The sequence below is a fragment of the Euleptes europaea genome, chromosome 12, assembly GCF_029931775.1.
Source record: "Euleptes europaea isolate rEulEur1 chromosome 12, rEulEur1.hap1, whole genome shotgun sequence".
NCBI classification, from domain to species: Eukaryota; Metazoa; Chordata; class Lepidosauria; order Squamata; family Sphaerodactylidae; genus Euleptes; species Euleptes europaea.
This window is the reverse complement of record NC_079323.1, coordinates 47,979,695-47,998,104: the sequence shown is the minus strand read 5'-3', so window position 1 is coordinate 47,998,104 and position 18,410 is coordinate 47,979,695. Positions and strand designations below refer to the sequence as shown.

The 18,410-nt window shown below is 41.2% G+C and overlaps 1 protein-coding gene across 1 annotated transcript in view; it reads right to left on the bottom strand.

The window, feature by feature from the left end:
- Positions 1–18,410, bottom strand: part of ROBO1 (roundabout guidance receptor 1) — a 711,324-nt gene that overhangs the window by 401,600 nt on the left and 291,314 nt on the right. The window contains exon 3 of the mRNA XM_056858074.1: positions 188–271. Coding sequence (XP_056714052.1) covers positions 188–271 — 84 coding nt within the window. The remainder of the gene's footprint in view (positions 1–187; positions 272–18,410) is intronic.

Sequence of the window (18,410 nt, the reverse complement as noted above, 5' to 3'; positions counted from 1 at the left end):
AGCAGCAAACAGCCTGATCCATCTTCAGATAAGCAATTCATAATATTGTTTCAGTAATACATTTGCATCTTCTGGGATGAATGCTAATGTTCTATGATAGTGGCATCAGAGATGGTTAAGCAACTGTGGATGAGTGGCATATGGAAGTAGCAAGGTGGAAGTAGTAGTTTGGAAAGATGCACTCTACCTGTGTAGCCCAACGAATTGTCCTCATTATCTGAGGTGGGAAGTGGCGTTCCGCTGTCGTTCCCCTTCTCTAGGTCATCAGAGTCTGTCGGAAAGAACATCAGAGCTGCTGATGGGGTCATGGTAGTAACAGTAGTTTCCATTTCAATCAAATAGTGTCCATACACAAGTAAATCCACATGTGACAGAAAAACAAACAGTGACAGCATGCAGCATACTTCATTCTTCCACATCACCGGCTGCATTAACTTTAGTAATAGTTTCAGCAATGTTCCTTCTGGTTCTTAAATCCCCTTCTGTCGCACCTTCACTCTGATTTCATAGCAGAAAGTGCTCTGTCTATACTGCAGAGCAGTCAGCACATGCTGTGGTGGACATATGGGGAAGAGGAGGCAGGGTGGTTGAATGCTAGCATTGCTAATTTTCTACCTTATTGTTAATCAAAGCTATTGACTGTGATCACTCCCCATCATCGCTTCATCTCCTGGCAATTACGGACTCAGGGGACTTTACCTCTTTGTGGAAAGGGGGAAAGCACTGTCTTTTCAAAAAAGGAAGGAGGGCTTGTGTAGGAGCTATACCTTCTCCGGAGGAGGAGCAAAGAGAAGGGGAATCATCACATCTTGCAAAAGGCAACAGCTTATAACCATGAGAAAGGGACACATTTCCCTGAGCGGAAGGCAAAATAAGGAAATAATTTCAAAATCATGTGTAAAATAAAGCAACCACAAGTTTCTATGCAAGAAAAATAGCAAACGAGATATACCATCTACATTATGCTTCATTCTAGTTTGCTTGAGATTTAAAATCTGGAAGAGAAACAAATGCAAAGAAATCTATCAGGCATGCTATTTTAACATGCAAGTTATTAAATTCAAAGCTTATGTAACAATTAAAAACCCCCAAAACATTTAATATTATTGAATGAAAATTCAGTTCGAAAATACCTAGACCTGGAAAAATAGTAGCGACAGGAAGATTGTTGGATACTTCAAATTGAACTACAGAAATTAGTTAACTTTTAAGGAATACTAGCTTTCTTTTCTGTTTTGCAAAAGCCATTCTAACCTGCAAACAAGACAGATGTCTAATTAGTTTTCTCTTATTTTATCCTTAAATCTACATATGTTACCAAAGCAAAAATAAGTTGCCTTTAAAATAATACCTGCTGACATTTGAAGAATGAGAAAACCTATGACTGTTAAGTAGGATAAAGTTGATCAGTTATTAAAAATGCTTTCTTATATTTTTTTAAAATAGTTCCTATGACTATAGTTAGAAATGACATTGCCTGCCTCAGCAATGATCCGCAGAAATGCACAATCCTTTATGATGGCAGGAGAGGAAGGGAATTCAGGATAGAGAACTGGAAATATTTCCATGAGAAAATAAAAACTTTCAAAAAACCCTAGTTACAGGACTCTTTGGTTTCTGGCCAGAATCTTTTGAGAAGGTGAACACTAAAGCTCTTGTTCAAAGCCCAAGACTTTTTCAAACATGGAAATACATTATCTGATATGTATGGCCAATTTTCATAGGTGTTTATAGGTAGCTTCTATAGCCTTACTGTGCATTCCTGAGCCCGGGGGTCAAATGGGCTTAGGAGGCACTCAGACCCCTATGCTGGCATCCATGCCACTTGTGCTGTGCAAACTGACATGGACGCCGGTGTAGTGCTACTTGCACCACCACCACCCCCAGGATTGCCGCAGCAGCGCGGCCCTCAGACACCGGCTTAGCCTCCCACCAGCGTCCTGTCAGCACAAGTCCTTGCGACAACATCCTGGGAGGTGTTCCTGGGGTGTTCTGGGGGGGGGGTGGAGCTGCTGGTAGGCAGACTCCTAACCCCTTTCAGGCCGAGAGTGCCCCCTTACGCTTTAGCGGTGCTGCACCAAGTTTTTGCTGGCGCAGCATCACTGTTGTCTATGGGGCTCCCCCCTTTATAATTTTTAGGTTAAAAATTCCCCTTTTTTCCCTTGCAGCAGCCGCGAAACTTTACTGGAGGTGCCACAGCAGCACCATGGACACACTGTCCCCGGCCGCTGCAGGGCTCAGGAATGAAGCTGTTATTCAGTCAAAGCTACCTCACTCTGATACTGTTCATAAACACTGAAAATAGAGAAGGAAGATTAAACAATCTGGAATCACCATAATGCACACATCATTTTAAATAATGGGATAACTTTGCCTTAAGCGATCATCTGGAATCTTGCATATGCAAGATATCCTTTCTGTGATATTGTATCTAGCATTAATTTTTTACTTATATCTTGGATTACAATTAAACCCTTTTACAACTTTAAACAACTTCTTGTTACAGTTGGGTATCATACATATAGCCAACTACTACAGTAATTTTTTCTACAACTGTCATTAAATTGTACAATTATGCATTTCCCATAAAAGTATACTGTTTGTTCGCCATAGTACGAAGCGGCAGGAAGCCAAGATAATATATTTAAATAGTACTGGCTAAAACGTATTTCCATGTTTCGAAAAAAATAAAAATAAAATAATGACCAAAGTTAATAGATAAGAAACATACGATTTATTCATTTACCCTGTTTCATGTTTTAACATGTTGATGTAAGTGGTAATACTAAATTGACATTTTGGGAAGCATGGTGATTGCAAGTATGAGAGAATCCTAAACAAATAAATGTTCTTATGCCCCCATTTCATCTGACTCCATCTTTTGCTACTTTTTGAATGCACATTCATTAATTAGTAGATTCTTAAAAACTAATATTTACAATAGAATAACAATATTCTGGATAACAATATTAATTGACATTTTGAAGATGATCATTAATAAAAGATTAGGTAAAAGCAAATGAGTATAAACTACTATCAATATTAGAAGTGTTTTCTGCAAATTGGATCAATTGACATTGATTTGTCTTACTAATCTAGAGTAATGTAGGAAGATGCATCTGAAAAAGAGTGCTGAACACACTGAACCACTGTGTGAGAAATGATGTATCTTTACAGATCACTTTGTAATGTTAAGATTATAGAAAGCAACAAAAAAAGTCAATGTGGGCCTGAAACCAACTTTTTTTAGTTAGACCAATGACATCAATTCATCTAAGTGTTCACTCATCATATACTATACTTTATCAGACACTGGTAAACATAACACAAACAACTAGCTAAATATATCACATACATTATTTTGGTTAAAATCTGAATTATTTGGTGATAATGGATAACTCAAAAATTCTGAAAATAATCAATTTCTTTCTATTGAAATTCTGGCATTTCCCCCCTGCTGTGCCAAACTGTTAAAAAAATCTAATTGTCCCAGTGGTGATTGGCTTTGTAGTGTTGGTGGAATATGTAAATGAAGTATATAAATTATAATGTAATTTGTGGAAATTATAGAAACCGTGATGTATAAATTGTAGCCTAATAAGATTTAAATGGTGTTAAATATTGATTTAGAGAAGGGATGCAATGGCTTTTCTCAACACAATTGTAATTTAGCAGCAGTAAAATTACATACTGTGTAAAACTTAAAGATAATATATTAAAATAACAAGATATTTACTCTGAAACCTTTCTCATTATCTAACAGTCTCGTAGTGATCAGTTTCTATTTAATCAAATGGAACAAGTAAGTTCAAGCAGATCTTTGACAAGCACATGCTTAAAGTATAGCATGAGCTTGTCAGAGATCTGCTTGAACTTATTTGTTTTAAAAACATGCACAAATGCCAGAAACGTCGTGATTGTCTGAGGTTCCTTAACAGCATAATATATCAAACACCTGTAGGTGTCATTGGACATATAATTATCAGTTATTGCTCCAGGATCTACCTTCTAAAATAACGTAGTACTTTTGGTAAGACTGATAGCCATGCAGATAATATTAAGTATGTTCAAGCTAATAGGACTTAAAGAGCAATCCTGAAGGGTGCTTGTGCTGCAGCAGCCAGCTGTGGCGCAACTATGGCACTGCTAGTCCCACCCCTATAGGGTTTAGTTACACAGCAGCTGGCAGAACAACAGTAGGCTGGTTTGGCTTTCTTTGGGTGCAACCACATTAGGGTCCCCAGCAACTGTGCCCCTGCATTCTGTGGATGTGTTGTGATGAGGCAGCTGGCCTCTGATGAACAGGGCATGACGCGCGCAGCTTAGCTGGAATGCAGGAGTAAACCTGGCAGCAACTTCAGTCCACACCAGTTCTGCTATGTACAGTTTATTTACAATATTTGCACAGTCCAGTTTGCAGTTCTGACCAACAAACTGCTTCGCCAATATACCAGCTTTTCTACCACCACACTTCTGTATGTATCACATGAACGTACATACATCTACAGCTATATTGTTAACCAATCACATTCTTAGCTGAGTCATTCTGAGTCATACTGGAAATTCCCTTTTCTGGCCGTTCAAGCCGGTTCAGGCTAGCTCAGTCACATGGCCCTAGCTGTCAACTTGATCAGTTTGATCTAATGTCCAAACTTCTGACTAGCTGAACATATTTACATGTCGTCAGGGCAGCCAGAACCAATTAGGGGTCACTAGACACAGGGGCTGAGCCAAATGCCCATCACAGCCCACAGGTTGAGAGGGGTGGGGCCAGGGTGGCTTGCTCACTGTCAGCGGCATCCCCCACCTCTTAAAGGGACCAAGGTCAGCTTAAAGGGACCCTAGGCACCTGACAGTGATGCAGGGGCCCAAGCATACCCCCCAGCGCCCAAGCCAGGCTCCTGCCCAAAGGGAGCAAAGGGTGTCCAAATCCCAGAAGAGGAAGGGACGAATGCCATGGGCAGTGCATGCCGCAGCGGGTGCCCTCTGCTCACTGGCAGCCACACCATAGAGCTGGTTCCCCCCACTGCCAAGGGAGCCCCCACACCACCCCTGCTGGTGGTGGAACAGGAGGGGGGCTGGCAGAGCAGGGTATAGAGTAGGAGCTCGAAGTGCCACCAACAGGTCCCCCAGCAGCATCTGGATGTACACCTGCCCCTCCCCCATGTTCTTCACAATGGCAAGCAACTCCTCCAGGTGCCCAGCAGCCACCATCACAGACGCTGCCAGCCCTTCCAACCACTGCTGACCCCTGGTTTAGACTTACCACCACTCTTCCCAGCTCTCAGCTGCACCCTCATGGATGACAGGATAGGGAGAAAGGGGCTTGCCTCCAACTCTCCTACCCTCCCCAGTCTCCGCCACCCCAACTCTGCTGCCATCTGAAGACTCTGAGTCCACCTGCTGCATGGGTTTGCCCTCAGCCACTGACCCCGGGGACTTTGAGATGTCCAGTGACTTCAGGATGAGGAACTGGCTGCCGTAGTTTGCTTCATGGGGATCAAGGCTCAAAGGCTGGTGGCGAGGCCTTTCCTGCAGTCTATTCCACCAACTTCATCCCCACATGAAAGGAGCAGGGAAGGCAATGCCCAACTATGTTCTGAGCTGACCCATCCCTCTGTGACATGGTCCCCCAAGACCGCAGCTATTTTTGCTACCCTTGCACTGGGGATTCCCCCTCCTGAGTTCGTGCCCTCTTATGTGAGCTTGCTGACAATCCCAAGCCATAGACGTGCCTTTATGCTTGCCAGATTAAATGCTTACCCAACTGCAGAGATGTCAGGTCGTTTTGCGAAAACTCCATACTCAGATCGAGTTTGTGAATGTAAATCTGGAGATATTGGGACTTTACACCATCTCTTATTGTTTTGTCAGCACTGGTCAGCTCCTCGGTTGCGTTGGATCACCCCAATATTGTCTAAATACAAACTTCCCTTGGAGTCCTGGGTGATATCCCACATAATGGGAGATATTCATCCTGATATCACTAGTTCTGTTGCAAGATTTTTGGCGGAGGTGATGTCGCTCAAACGTCAAAATAAAACAAGCACGTAAACTACGAGTTGAATGTTGAAACAGATTTTGTGATTTCAATGAGACTGGTTCAGGGGGAATATATTGTTATGGTATTAGTGATGCTATGTTTAGTAATTGTTTCTACTGTGTTTTAACCTTAAGTATACGTTGGGTGTTGTAAATTGATTATGTGTTGTTGTATTATGTATTATTGTTATGGTTAAGCTCAAGACCTTTGGTCAAAGGAGCTAGTAAATAAATGGAAAATGGCAGCTATTTTTGCAAGGAGTGCTCTCTGCACCCTACAGATCATACAGGCATGGTGCATAGTATCAGCTGAGGGCACACAGTTCAGGGCCTGAGAGCATAGCACCCCTAGGTCTGTTCATGCAGATATATGACGGTTACTGGCAGATGAGTACCATCCTTTTCACCGACAGATTGCAGCATCAGCGGTGCAAATCTGCCACCCCACTGTCCATCTAACAAGACCCAGACACTCACATGCAAGGACATAGTTGTGGCCAATGAAGACACTTCATTGGAGAACTTCAAGGGCAAGGAAGCTGAGTGAACTGAGTGCAGATAGGTCATTCAGGGGTCGCCTCTGGGTCCACTCCATGGCCCTGGGATGGACCTCTGCTGGCAGACAGCTGCCACAGAGCGATACCCGAGAGTGGCACAGTGGTGCTGGGGCCCTGCTCTGGCATAACTGGTCCTTTTGCTGGCATATCTCGGAGATACACTGGTGTATGGGTCAGTCAGTTCCCTGAACCCCCTTAGTTAAATTGTTAAATGCTTAACTGCATGCTTACATGATTTCAATCAGACTTTGGAATACTATTAAACACTTATTTTTCAACAACAGTATGCCTGTGCTGCATAGAACACAAAAGTAACAGGGTCATTATTAACACATGAATGAACACAAATTAAAAGTGAAAATTGGGTCTGGGAAGTTATATACTAGTATTGAACCACAAGGGCTGGTAGAAGGTAAATTAAGAAGATGAAGAACAGCACTATATGGTTTATATTGAAGAAACAATTGTATAACATTGCTATATTGTTAACCTACTTAACATTTTTATGGCAACTGTTGTATACTAGGCTGTATCTATCCAATCACATTAGGTGTCATACACACATTTTAAATGATTTTTTTTAAAATTATTTACCACACTTTTGTAATTACTCCTCAATATACTTGTTTTTCAACAAGCATGTGAAGCCTGAAACCTGATGCTTAGATACAACTTGCTGTTCCACTCTAACCCTTGGGACTATCAAGAACATCAACTGTTTTTGTTTCAGTATATAATACTATATGTATATATATGTAGTATAAGAACTGTACACCTGAAACCAAAGCAGGGTGGGAATCTACTGTTCCAATACATCCTTAGCCTGTAACACACCAATGTTCCTATTTTCATGTCATATATGCCATATTTCCTTTGTCCTTATAGCACTGGTAAGTCAGAGCATCCTGCCAAGGATACGTTCCCCTACCTGAGCCAGCCTCAGAAAAAGCAGAGACCTTGGAGACACCTTTCTCCTGTCTCTGACTGCCCAGGACATCTGCCTACTGGTCCCTCTCTGAGTCAGGCTTCAGTCCACTCTCCTCCCCAGCATGGCTCGTTCTGCTGCCTTTTATCCCTGTCTCCTCCTTCAATCCCAGCCCCCACCCCTTTCTCCCAGGTGCTTCCCTTTTCCCCTGTGCCTCTGCTAACCCATGGTTGCCTGAGCTTGGGTGTGGCTCTCCAAGAAAGTGAGCAGTTGGCCATTTCCACCCAGGTTCAATGCCATTGTGAAATGGGGTTCCCTGCCCACTGCTTCCCTACACTGTTGTGTTTCATTTGTGCACCTCTCATGAGGTTTCCCCCAGCTTGTCTCCACTCTTTCTCAAACTTGATTTATTGCCAAGTTTTGAGAAAGACTGCAGTAAAGCCTGGATGTCTGCTACATGGATGGGAAGGATCATATTTTCCCACCCACATGGCAGCCATTTTCCTTGATAATGTACTCATGGCCACTATTTCCTTCCCCTACCACCAGAAGGTTTTTTTTAAAGTAGCCCCTTCTGTTGTGGAGATATAAGGGGGAACCACCCTTGTTTTAAGCAAAGATCTTGACAGGAGAAGTATCTGTCTGTACATACATCACTGCTGTGTACAGACATTCTGAAGTGAGTGTAGGGTTGCCAGGTCCCTCTTTGCTACCGGCAAGAGATTTTTGGGGCAGAGCCTGAGGAGGGCGGGGTTTGGGGAGGGGAGGGACTTCAATGCCATAGAGTCCAATTGCCAAAGCAGCTATTTTCTCCAGGTGAACTGATCTCTATTGGCTGGAGATCAGTTGTAATAGCAGGAGATCTCCAGCTAGTATCTGGAGGTTGGCAACCCTAAGTGAGTGCCTTAAATGAAATACAATCCCAGGAGTGACTGAGGGACTCTACAGGTATTTGATGTGAATTGTGTCAGCTATTTTGAGACATTTTCATTTTTGGTGTAGACAAACCCTTAGAATACATACATTTATAGGCTCATTATTGTAAAGAAAAAATAACTGCTGCTAATAACTGTCTTCTCCTTCCAATCCCACCTTTTATACTATTTGTCATGCTGACCTATTTCTGTTTATAAAACATTTCTTTTAAAAGAAGACATTTAAAACATAGTAGGACTTATACTATACAAAGCAATGCTGTAAAAGTATTACCTTGAGACTCTCATAAGTGCAGAAACATAAATCTCTGTCTACTGAGAAAGTTTTTTTTTGCAAAAGCATTTATTTTAGTTGAAAACCAATTAATAAATGTTTTTGATTGTACCAATTTCAAATGTCAGTCTTTATGGGAAAAGCAATATTGTCATAGTCTGTGCTTTACCAGCTGCAGATAGAAAAACCATGAATAGTGAAAGGAAAATGACTACAATAGAATTTGACTTATTGTTGTATAAGTTACAATAAAAACTGTACACATGGGGCAGAGAATGAGAACTTGGAAAGATTCCTAAATATATCACTCTTTAAGCAGTTCCATTAAAAAAAGTGTAAGGATCTTATTCCTCAGTATTATCATCAAAAGAAAATACAGGGGCAAAAAATTCTTAAAGTTTATGAACTCTGACTATAGGGAAAATAAAACCTCATTCTGAAATGAAACAGCTGGGGAAGATAATAATCAGTAACTGCTCTATCCTGGCAGAATTCAGCCCTAGAAAATTCATATCATGTAGGCAATCATGCAAACAGCAAGGGGCACTCAGGGTTTACACAAGCGGACAGATATCTTGAGGTGTTGTCAATTTGTAATATCGCACAACCGAAGCATGAGAAGTATTAGCCAGCCACTGGAATTTCCGAACCCTCACAAATATCTGGGAACCCAAGAAATCATTTTTAAAAATGTTTGTAGTTACAGGACCTGAAGCAATAAAGTGTGCAGACTGAAAAAACTCTATGATTGAAACCATACAAGATACTAAAGCAATGATGCAACTATTTTGCTTCCAAAATCATAAATTGCACTCCTCCTGTACCCTTCTGCTAGCTCCCACCATTTATTTATTTATTTATTTATTGTTGTTTCAAGCAAAGAGATAAAAAAGAATAATGGCCAAGTCAAAGTTGGGCCTGGCTGCTTATAGAGGACAATGTATACCACAAAACAGTCACATGCCAGTGAATTATCTCAGATAAATGGTCAACTTGTATGTTCTGCCTGTTTTCTCCCCCTACATATAATCATAATCTGCTAGATACAGAGCAGGTAATTGCTGAACAGTAGAATATGCTCTCATAAAAAAGTACAGCTGGGAAGAATATGTTATAATTAGACACCAGTAAATCAGAATTTTAATCCACAAAAGACTATTGGAATCACTCACTGGAGATGAAACAGTGTTTCATTTAATTGAAAATGGAAGTCTAAGCACCCACTGGTTAGGGTTCACAAAGAACACCATGTCAGTTTGTCTGATCTAATTCGTTGGCAAGCAAACCCCTGACACTGGTAAGGCATTAGATATAGTGATGTATGAAATGAATTTTGTACTTCTTTATAACTTCAGCGGGGAAAATAGAGATAAGACCGTGATCAAGATCTAATGTATTTTCTTATTAAAGCTCTGGAATTCTGTTAATATACTTTTGTTACAGAGATAGCCTTCTCTCAAAATTTAGATGGCTGCTGTTACCAACCAGCGTGCGTTACCCCACAGCATACCAAACCACCATTTTAATGACAAAAAGCCAGTAAAATATTATAGAGGATTTTGTCATTAAAATGACGTGGAACTAAGTCAAGATAGATGGTCTAGTAGGTTCATACAGGAGCAGGCAATTCTTAAGATACGTGGATCCCAAACTGTATAGGTCTTTAAAGTTCAGTGCCAGCACCTTCAATTGAGACTGGCAGAGCAGGTTCCAAGTTTCATGAGCCTTCTGTAACAGGGTATAATCAGACCTCCTTTCCCCTTTGGTACAGCCCCTTTCTCCTCTAACTACTAGGGTTGCCTGGTCTCTCTTCGCCACCGGTGGGAGGTTTTCAGGGCAGAGCCTGAGGAGGGCAGGGTTTGGGGAGGGGAGAGACTTCAATGTCATAGAGTCCAGTTGCCAAAGGGGCCATTTTCTCCAGGTTAACTGATCTCTATCAGCTGGAGATAAGTTGTAATAGCAGGAGATCTCCAGCTAGTACCTGGCAGTTGGCAACCCTACATAAATGTTGTTGCCATGAGTGGACGAAGGATGGCAGAAAAGCCTTATTACTAGGGTTGCCAACCTGTAGGTACTAGCTGGAGATCTCCTGCTATTACAATTGATCTCCAGCTGATAGAGATCAGTTGTTCATCTGGAGAAAATGGCTTCTTTGGCAATTGGACTCTATGGCATTGAAGACCCTCCCCTTCCCAAACCCCACCCTCCTCAGGCTCTGCCCCAAAAACCTCCCACTGGTGGTGAAGAAGGACCTGGCAATCCTACTTATCACATTTGAAAATGCATATAGCCTCCCTAAAGCATGTGTTATGTATCTAGAGTTATTTAGACTGGGGGTAAGCTACTGGCTGTGGCTTACTCTTTGTAGCACAGACTAGTCTGGACTGCGTATATTGATCTGGGGAAGGTCTAGGCAGCAGTAGATAGATGAATGGGCCTGGAGTTTGACAGGAAGGATTGACTAGTTGATCTTTTGTCCATTCAAGTAACAGATGTGATTTGAAAAGGTCAAAATTAAATATTATCCAGTTAGATCCTGCGTTGTCTCTCATATTCTATATAAATAACTCAGCAGTAGCATTTCATATCCTTAATAACTTATACTGCCCTGACAAAAAAATAAGCTATTTGTCATTTATATAAGTGATAAACTTTCCCAGTAAACCATAAATATAAAGGAGGAAATCAATGGCATGTGATATCTAAATACTTGTTCCAGAAGTAGTGGTAAACTGATATTACAATTTTAGCTGTATTTAAAACTGGATTTATTAAAAAACATTAAAGTCTGCTTTCCAGTTAAATATCCCAAAAATTGTCTGAATTTAAGCTGTTTCCTCATTTGTCTTACCCAGAGGGCAAGCCAACTAATGACTTTATTGATTTTCTTTTGCATTCAATTCTTTATGCATCATTCAGCCAAGGTGAATATGGACATAAAGTCTGCTTTATTACTGATGCTCTCAAACTATTTCTTTTAGTATTTGTTCGTGTAGGACATCAGTTTCAGATGAAAGCGTTTTATATGCCAGAGTTTAAAAAGTCAATCAGGAGCAATTATTGCCTTCTGTTTCTATGATTATGTCATTCTGATAAAAAAAAAGACTTTTAGTGGAAAGTAACATTGTTCTTAGCATATGTCAACACTGAAAACATCCTCTTAATTATTTTTACGTTTCCATCAGATCTTTCTGCTTATGACCTCTTATGCGCCTTGCAATAACAGTAGGGTTGCCAGGTCCCTCTTTGCCACAGGCGGGAGGTTTTTGGGGTGGAGCCTGAGGAGGGCGGGGTTTAGGGAGGGTAGGGACGTCAATGCCATAGAGTCCAAATGCCAAAGCGGCAATTTTCTCCAGGTGAACTGATCAGTTGTATTGGCTGGAGATCAGTTGTAATAGCAGGGGATCTCTAGCTAGTACCTGGAGGTTGGCAACCCCAAATAACAATGAAAAGGCAGCTATAGTGCTGTCAATAAAAACAAAAATATTAAACTGTAATGAAATAAAACAACGAAGAATAATGTAGTACTTTTTTAAAAAAAAAACAACAGCAGCGGTATTCCAGTGCGCTCAATTCAATTCAATAAAAGTCAATCAGACCAGTAAAAATTATACAGCAGTAAACCTCAACATAAACAAAATGATAGGACAAAAATATATAAATTTTAAAAAACACTTTACATAAAAGACTAAGTAGAGAGAAAAAGAGGTCCAATAAGCACAAATAACATCATTTTAGCAGAGATTTACGAAGCTTCATAATGACAGCACAATATTTGGCGACCTTGTTTGTGACCTGAGGATTCTCACCACTTAACAATTTCCTAACCCTATCCGCTGAGTCCCGGCCTGGATATTTTATCAACAACAGAGAGATCCTTTCATCACGAACATTTTCATAAAGGGGACAGAATAGCAGAACGTGTTCCATAGTATCGGCCTGCCCACTACCACGCAAACAAAGCCTTTGAGACATAGGGATTTTTTGTAACGACCCTCTAATAAAGCTGAGGGTAATGCTGAGCATCTGACAAGTGAGAATGCGCTCCTATTCCAGTGTGCTCTTCTCCTGTACTACAATGCCTGTCCACTTAGCTCCTGATTAGAGGCTCTATTCTGAGGTTTCCAGTGACTGACTGCATATAGGGCTTCTTCTGTAGGGGTACCACATCTTTGGAATGCAGAGAGGTTTTCTTGCCACCTATACATTTAGGCCCCAAATGAAGACTATTTTATTCTCTTCCGCTTAGTTTTATTTAATTAAGCTTATGGCTTTTTTATATTGCTCATTTTAGCAGTTATTGCTCAATAGTTTATTGCTTGAGTTTGTTTTTATCATTCTCTAAAACATTAAGATGAGTACCCGGCTTGCTGGGGGTGAAGTTAGATGACTGGGGAAGGCACTGGCGAACCAGCCCGTAAACATAGTCTGCCTAGTAAACATCAGGATGTGACGTCACCCCATGGGGTCAGTAATGACCCGGTGCTTGCACAGGGGACTACATTTACCTTTAAAATAGTGTAAGCTGCAGATTTTTGCAAAATTTAGGTCATCTTACAGCGCATTCCTGACTTCTGAGGACGAAAATCCTCAGGAGGCCAGAAAGGGGCTACACCAGCGTCGGGGGCCCCCACGCCGGCGTCTGGGCTACTTATGCCACTGTAAGTGGCACCAGCACCAGCAGCGAGGCCTGGATGCCGGTCTCCCAGTGCTGCTGTGGTGGCACCACCCCTGGACGCCGACTGGGCCTTCCACCGACGACCCACCAGCATAAAGACCCGTGCCGGCGTTCCGGGAGGCGTTCCGGCATCCCCTTTCAGCCCTGTCCTCTTTCAGACCAGCACGCCAGCAGCAAGAATGGTGGTGCTATGTCTGCTTTTTAGCAGCAGCAGCCTCACTGTTCTCTATGGGGCAAAAAAAAAAACATTTAAAATTTTAAAAGCCTTTAAAAGGCTTTTCTCAAGTTTTCGGCAAGGGTTTCTGAAACGGATTAGGAGGCAGTGCAGCATTGCCTCCTCCCTGGCCGCCAACAACTCAGAAATGGGCTGTTAGTAAACTACAGATGATGACTAGCTAGTCTTATAGTCAGTTCTTAGCCAACTAGACTATGCTCTAATGAAACTAAATCCTTGGCCAATTAGTAAATCAATTATTGAGATTGCCATGTTTAGTGTTTAACCAGTAACACATATACAGCAAAGTCTCATACTGATAATATTGAGAAAAACCCTTTGAAACTAAGAGCCCTATCCAATAATGCCTCAGAAGTGAAGGAAGTTGATTGATAATCTCAAGGAAAACCTTGTGGGTTTGAATTTAGTGCAGAGATACAACTCCTGCTTGGGAAAAGAGACTGCTTGGGGAAAGGGAAAAAGAGAAGGGGGAGAAAATTATGTAGATGAAAATATCTGGACCACAATTTATGTTAAAATTTCAATGTCTCTTCTGACTCTGTGGACTACAGATAATATGTAAATATATGTAGGAATGTTGTACAACATTAGCTTTTAATCTTAATAAGGATTGCACATTAATGAATATTCATTAAAAATATAATTGACAAACTGGAAAATTGCAAGGAATCATGGGTGAAAAAATAATTGGGGAATTTCCTCCAAACTCAAATCTTCCCCCTCCAGAAATCTGCAAACTATTAGTGATGTCAGCAGTTCAATTTTTCCATTCCCATATTTTTCTTCTTCTTTACCTGCCCTTTTTTTCTTCGTTGGAGAAAAACTCAGACCAAGGGTGACTAGCACACTATATAATTTATTTGAAATGTGATGATCATAATGGCAAAGAGAAAAATTTACCTACTGTCATTATACTGGTTGAGTATCCCTTATCCAAAATGCTTGGGACCAGAAGCATTTCATATTTTGGATTTTTAAGGATTTTGGCATATCTGTATTAAAAAAAACCACACCCACAGTGAGTAGTTCCCATGCTTTCCTTATCCCCGGCCTGCTGGGCTTGCCTCTCAGGCTGCCCGTGTCAGTCTCTCCCCTCCCCTCTCAGCTGCCACCTGCTCCAGCCGAGCTCTCCTCGGTCTCCATAGGGGTCCTGTTGTCTTGATGGGGGGAAGGACAGGAATTGGGTGGTTAAAGGGGGAGTGAGATGAGTGCACGTGACCTGTGAACCTTCTCTGCTTCTCATAAATAGAAAAAAAAAAAGATGGGAGAGAAGGCATGAACACTGCTACTGGGCATGTGCCTTGTGGAAAGCAAGGGGGCAGAGTCCGTTCTCTGGATTGTAGCAGCTTGCACCCACACAGCTAACTGAGAGGTGTAAGAAAGACAAGTGCACGCTCTTCCACCCTCTGATGGTTGGTTGTATCCATCAAGGTGTCTCGTGCCAGTAGTTAACCTTCTCAGTGCATGCACCTTGATTTGGGAGCTGCTGCCCCTTTGATGCTGGCCTTGGCCTTCTCCTTCTCTTTAGTACCCTGCCCAGCTGAGCTTTCCTTGGCCTCCTCCTGGTTAGTCTTTTTGGGCCCAGGAGGGCTCTCCATTGGGTGGGGCAGGGGAAGTCTGGCTCAAAAAAGTTACAGATTTTGGATCATTCTGGATTTCAGATTTTCGGATAAGGGATACTCATCCTGTATTAGCTGAATCACATCCAGAAGAGTTATTTAGGGAAGTCCAGCAGTTGTAGATAGCAAAACAGAAATCCCCAAATGAAGTGTAATAGGCTCTCAGTTACTATTCTTTTGAATGATTCTTTGCTGATAAAATCTCACAGATCCACTCAATCCATGACTGCCAGCTTCAGTATACGTCAGGAAGTAGTGGTATCTGGAGCACCGTCAATTCCTGTACTTCCTAGAGCATGTTCAGTCCTCATCAGATTTTTTCCCCCTGTGGATTGGCTTATTTGCTGCACTTAGACAAGTTTAGTATTAGAAGAACTGATGAACAATATTGTGTAAGAAGTAGTACACAGCTTTTTAAAGTTTAATTTAGACTTTCTGTATTTGGTCAGGATGGCCCAGGCTAGTCTGATCTCGTCAGATCTCAGAAGCTAAGCAAGGTCAGCCCTGGTTAGTATTTGGATGGGAGACCACCAAGGAATACCAGGGTTGCTGTGCAGAGGAAGGCACTGTTAGTGCCTAACCACCTCTGTTAGTCTCTTGCCATGAAAACCCCCCAAAAGGGGTCGCCATAAGTCGGCTGCAACTTAACCGCACTTTACACACACACACATTTGGTCAGGTAATACAAAATTTTGTATGGAAGATCTCTTGTGTAAGGGTTAAGTGTTGAGTGTATTAGGTGAAAGAAAATTGCCTGGGTTGGAGAATAGGAAACAAAGGATTCTCTCCCCCCCGCTTAGGTATTAGCCATATTTCTGTTGAATGGGGAAATCATTTATAGTCATGTGGCACTGGAGGGCACTGCTTTTGATTCACAAGTTCAAAGCTCACTGAGGCAGGCAGAATTGGTTGGGTGGCCCTTTGGATCCCAGCTTTGGGGGGGTAGTTTAATAATAAGCATAATTAATTCCATTACTAGTGGCTCAACAGAAAAAGAAGAGGAAGAAAAATGTATGACATTTTTGGTTTCCAAAATACTTAAGTTAAACTGTTTCGACAGTACAATATCACTTTAAAGTGCAATCCATCTTTTACAATATGTCCTTTAAGGAGTAAAATGGTATTTTTAGAGTCTCCTTGTCATCTGTGAGTTTTTCTTCTTCTTAATAATCTTCAACACACTCCAACTTTTAAGTGTTCCCTTAAAAGCAAGAATAGGAAGAGCTCAATAATGAGAACAGAATTTTATGCTGCTGGGCAAATTCCAGTTCATGATCTCTCTTTCAGAAGTACTGGCTGCTAATGATTCTTTCAAAATAACAGGAACACCATCTGGATATCTGTGCTCAATAACTTCAATTGCTAGATTTCCAATTTATAAGGCAGTTGCTAGATATTCAAACCAATGTGTCATAGAAATACAAATTGGGAGCTGATGCAAAAGAAGATACCATACAAGTCATAAATATGTGGACCCTTTCACACTAATGTTCAGTAGAACACCTATAATTTAAATGCAGAATTAGAACGATGTTTCTACACAGAACATAGCACTATATTTCCCATAAAATGGTCCACAGTGGTATGATCCTACAGACTTAGTATAAGCAGTAAGCCTCATTCACTTCAATGAACTTATATTGAATGTGTTTAGGTTTGCATAACACCATGATCATTGCTACCTGTATTCCAGCTACTGTACCTTTTGTCTTCCCTAGCACCATCCTCCAACAGAACACCTTTATTCCCAAATTCCTGTCTTCCTTCCAATAGGCCTGGGCTCACTTTGGGGGAAAGGGGGATCAAAATGTATGGGGCAGAAACTAGGGAAGAATTATTAAGTAGCACAGCCCATCCTCTTCTCTCCAACAAGAATTGCTTGAGGACCCATTGAGGTTAAATTAGGGAACAAAAGCAATAAAGAGGGAAGAAGAAAATGTCCTTGGAATCTTCGGAATTAAAAAGATGCAAACCCACTGGTGTGCAATTCTTGAATCTCCATAAAACTCATTAAACAAATAATGATTATTTAAGACTAAATGGTAACCATGGAGGTAACCTAAAAGTGCCTATATGAACAGAAGCAGCTTGACAATGTATACCCTGAAAAAAAGTGGTACACTGATCATATGAATGGGGACTACTTGTGAATGCATTTTTTGTATCTATGGCCTAGTTTTCATTAAAGATTGCATATGTGGTGTGTGTGTGTGTGAGGGAGAGAGAGGGGAGGCAGACTGAACTGACAGAGACAGTATGAATGGTTGCTTGCTCTTGTGTCACATAGAGTTGCCAGGCCCCTCTTTGCCAATGGCGGGCGGTTTTTGTGGCAGAGCCTCAGGAGGGCAGGGTTTGTGGAGGGGAGGAACTTCAATGCGACAGAGTCCAATTGTCAAAGCACCAATTTTCTCCAGGTGAACTGCTCTCTATTGGCTGGAGATCAGTTGTAATAGCAGGAGATCTCCAGCTAGTACCTGGTGGTTGGCAACCCCCGTGTCACATCAGGTATATGTGGTTCATGACTAAACCTGGTCCTTCATCAACAAGATGCTGAAAAAACAGTGAATTTGTTTGTAGTGGTAGATTCTTCTGTACCTATGGAAGCACTAGGTCCTATCCATTTCTTAAACAAATTAAAGTACCATAGATAGCACTTGGATTGAAAATGACTTGGCCTGTGATTCAAAACAAAAAGAAACTCAAAACAAACAAACTGCTCAGATATTAGTCAAAGAAATGATGCATTTATATCCAAATATTCCAATGCAGTCTGTTTCTAGATAAGGTTATGAAAGGTTTTATCTAAAGAATATGCTTAGTTCACATAAAAGTATTTAAGGATTTTATTCCTTCGTTAGGAATTGCATATTTTAATTAGGAGCACACGTCTGGGTTTCCTACCTTGTAATTTTGCAGGCAGACATTTGGCAACAGTTAACAATGATGCGCGCCTGTATGCCTGTGCATTCTCTCAATTATACATGTACCAGAAGATGCCTTTTGAAAAGGGGTGTAATATTACTCTGCAGAATGGCTCATGTACATAGAGACAAAAGATTTTAAAAATACCTATTAAATGCAATGTCTTGCTCATGAAATAAGCACCATCTTCCACAACCATTTGCCATTCTGTCTTTAGAAAAAT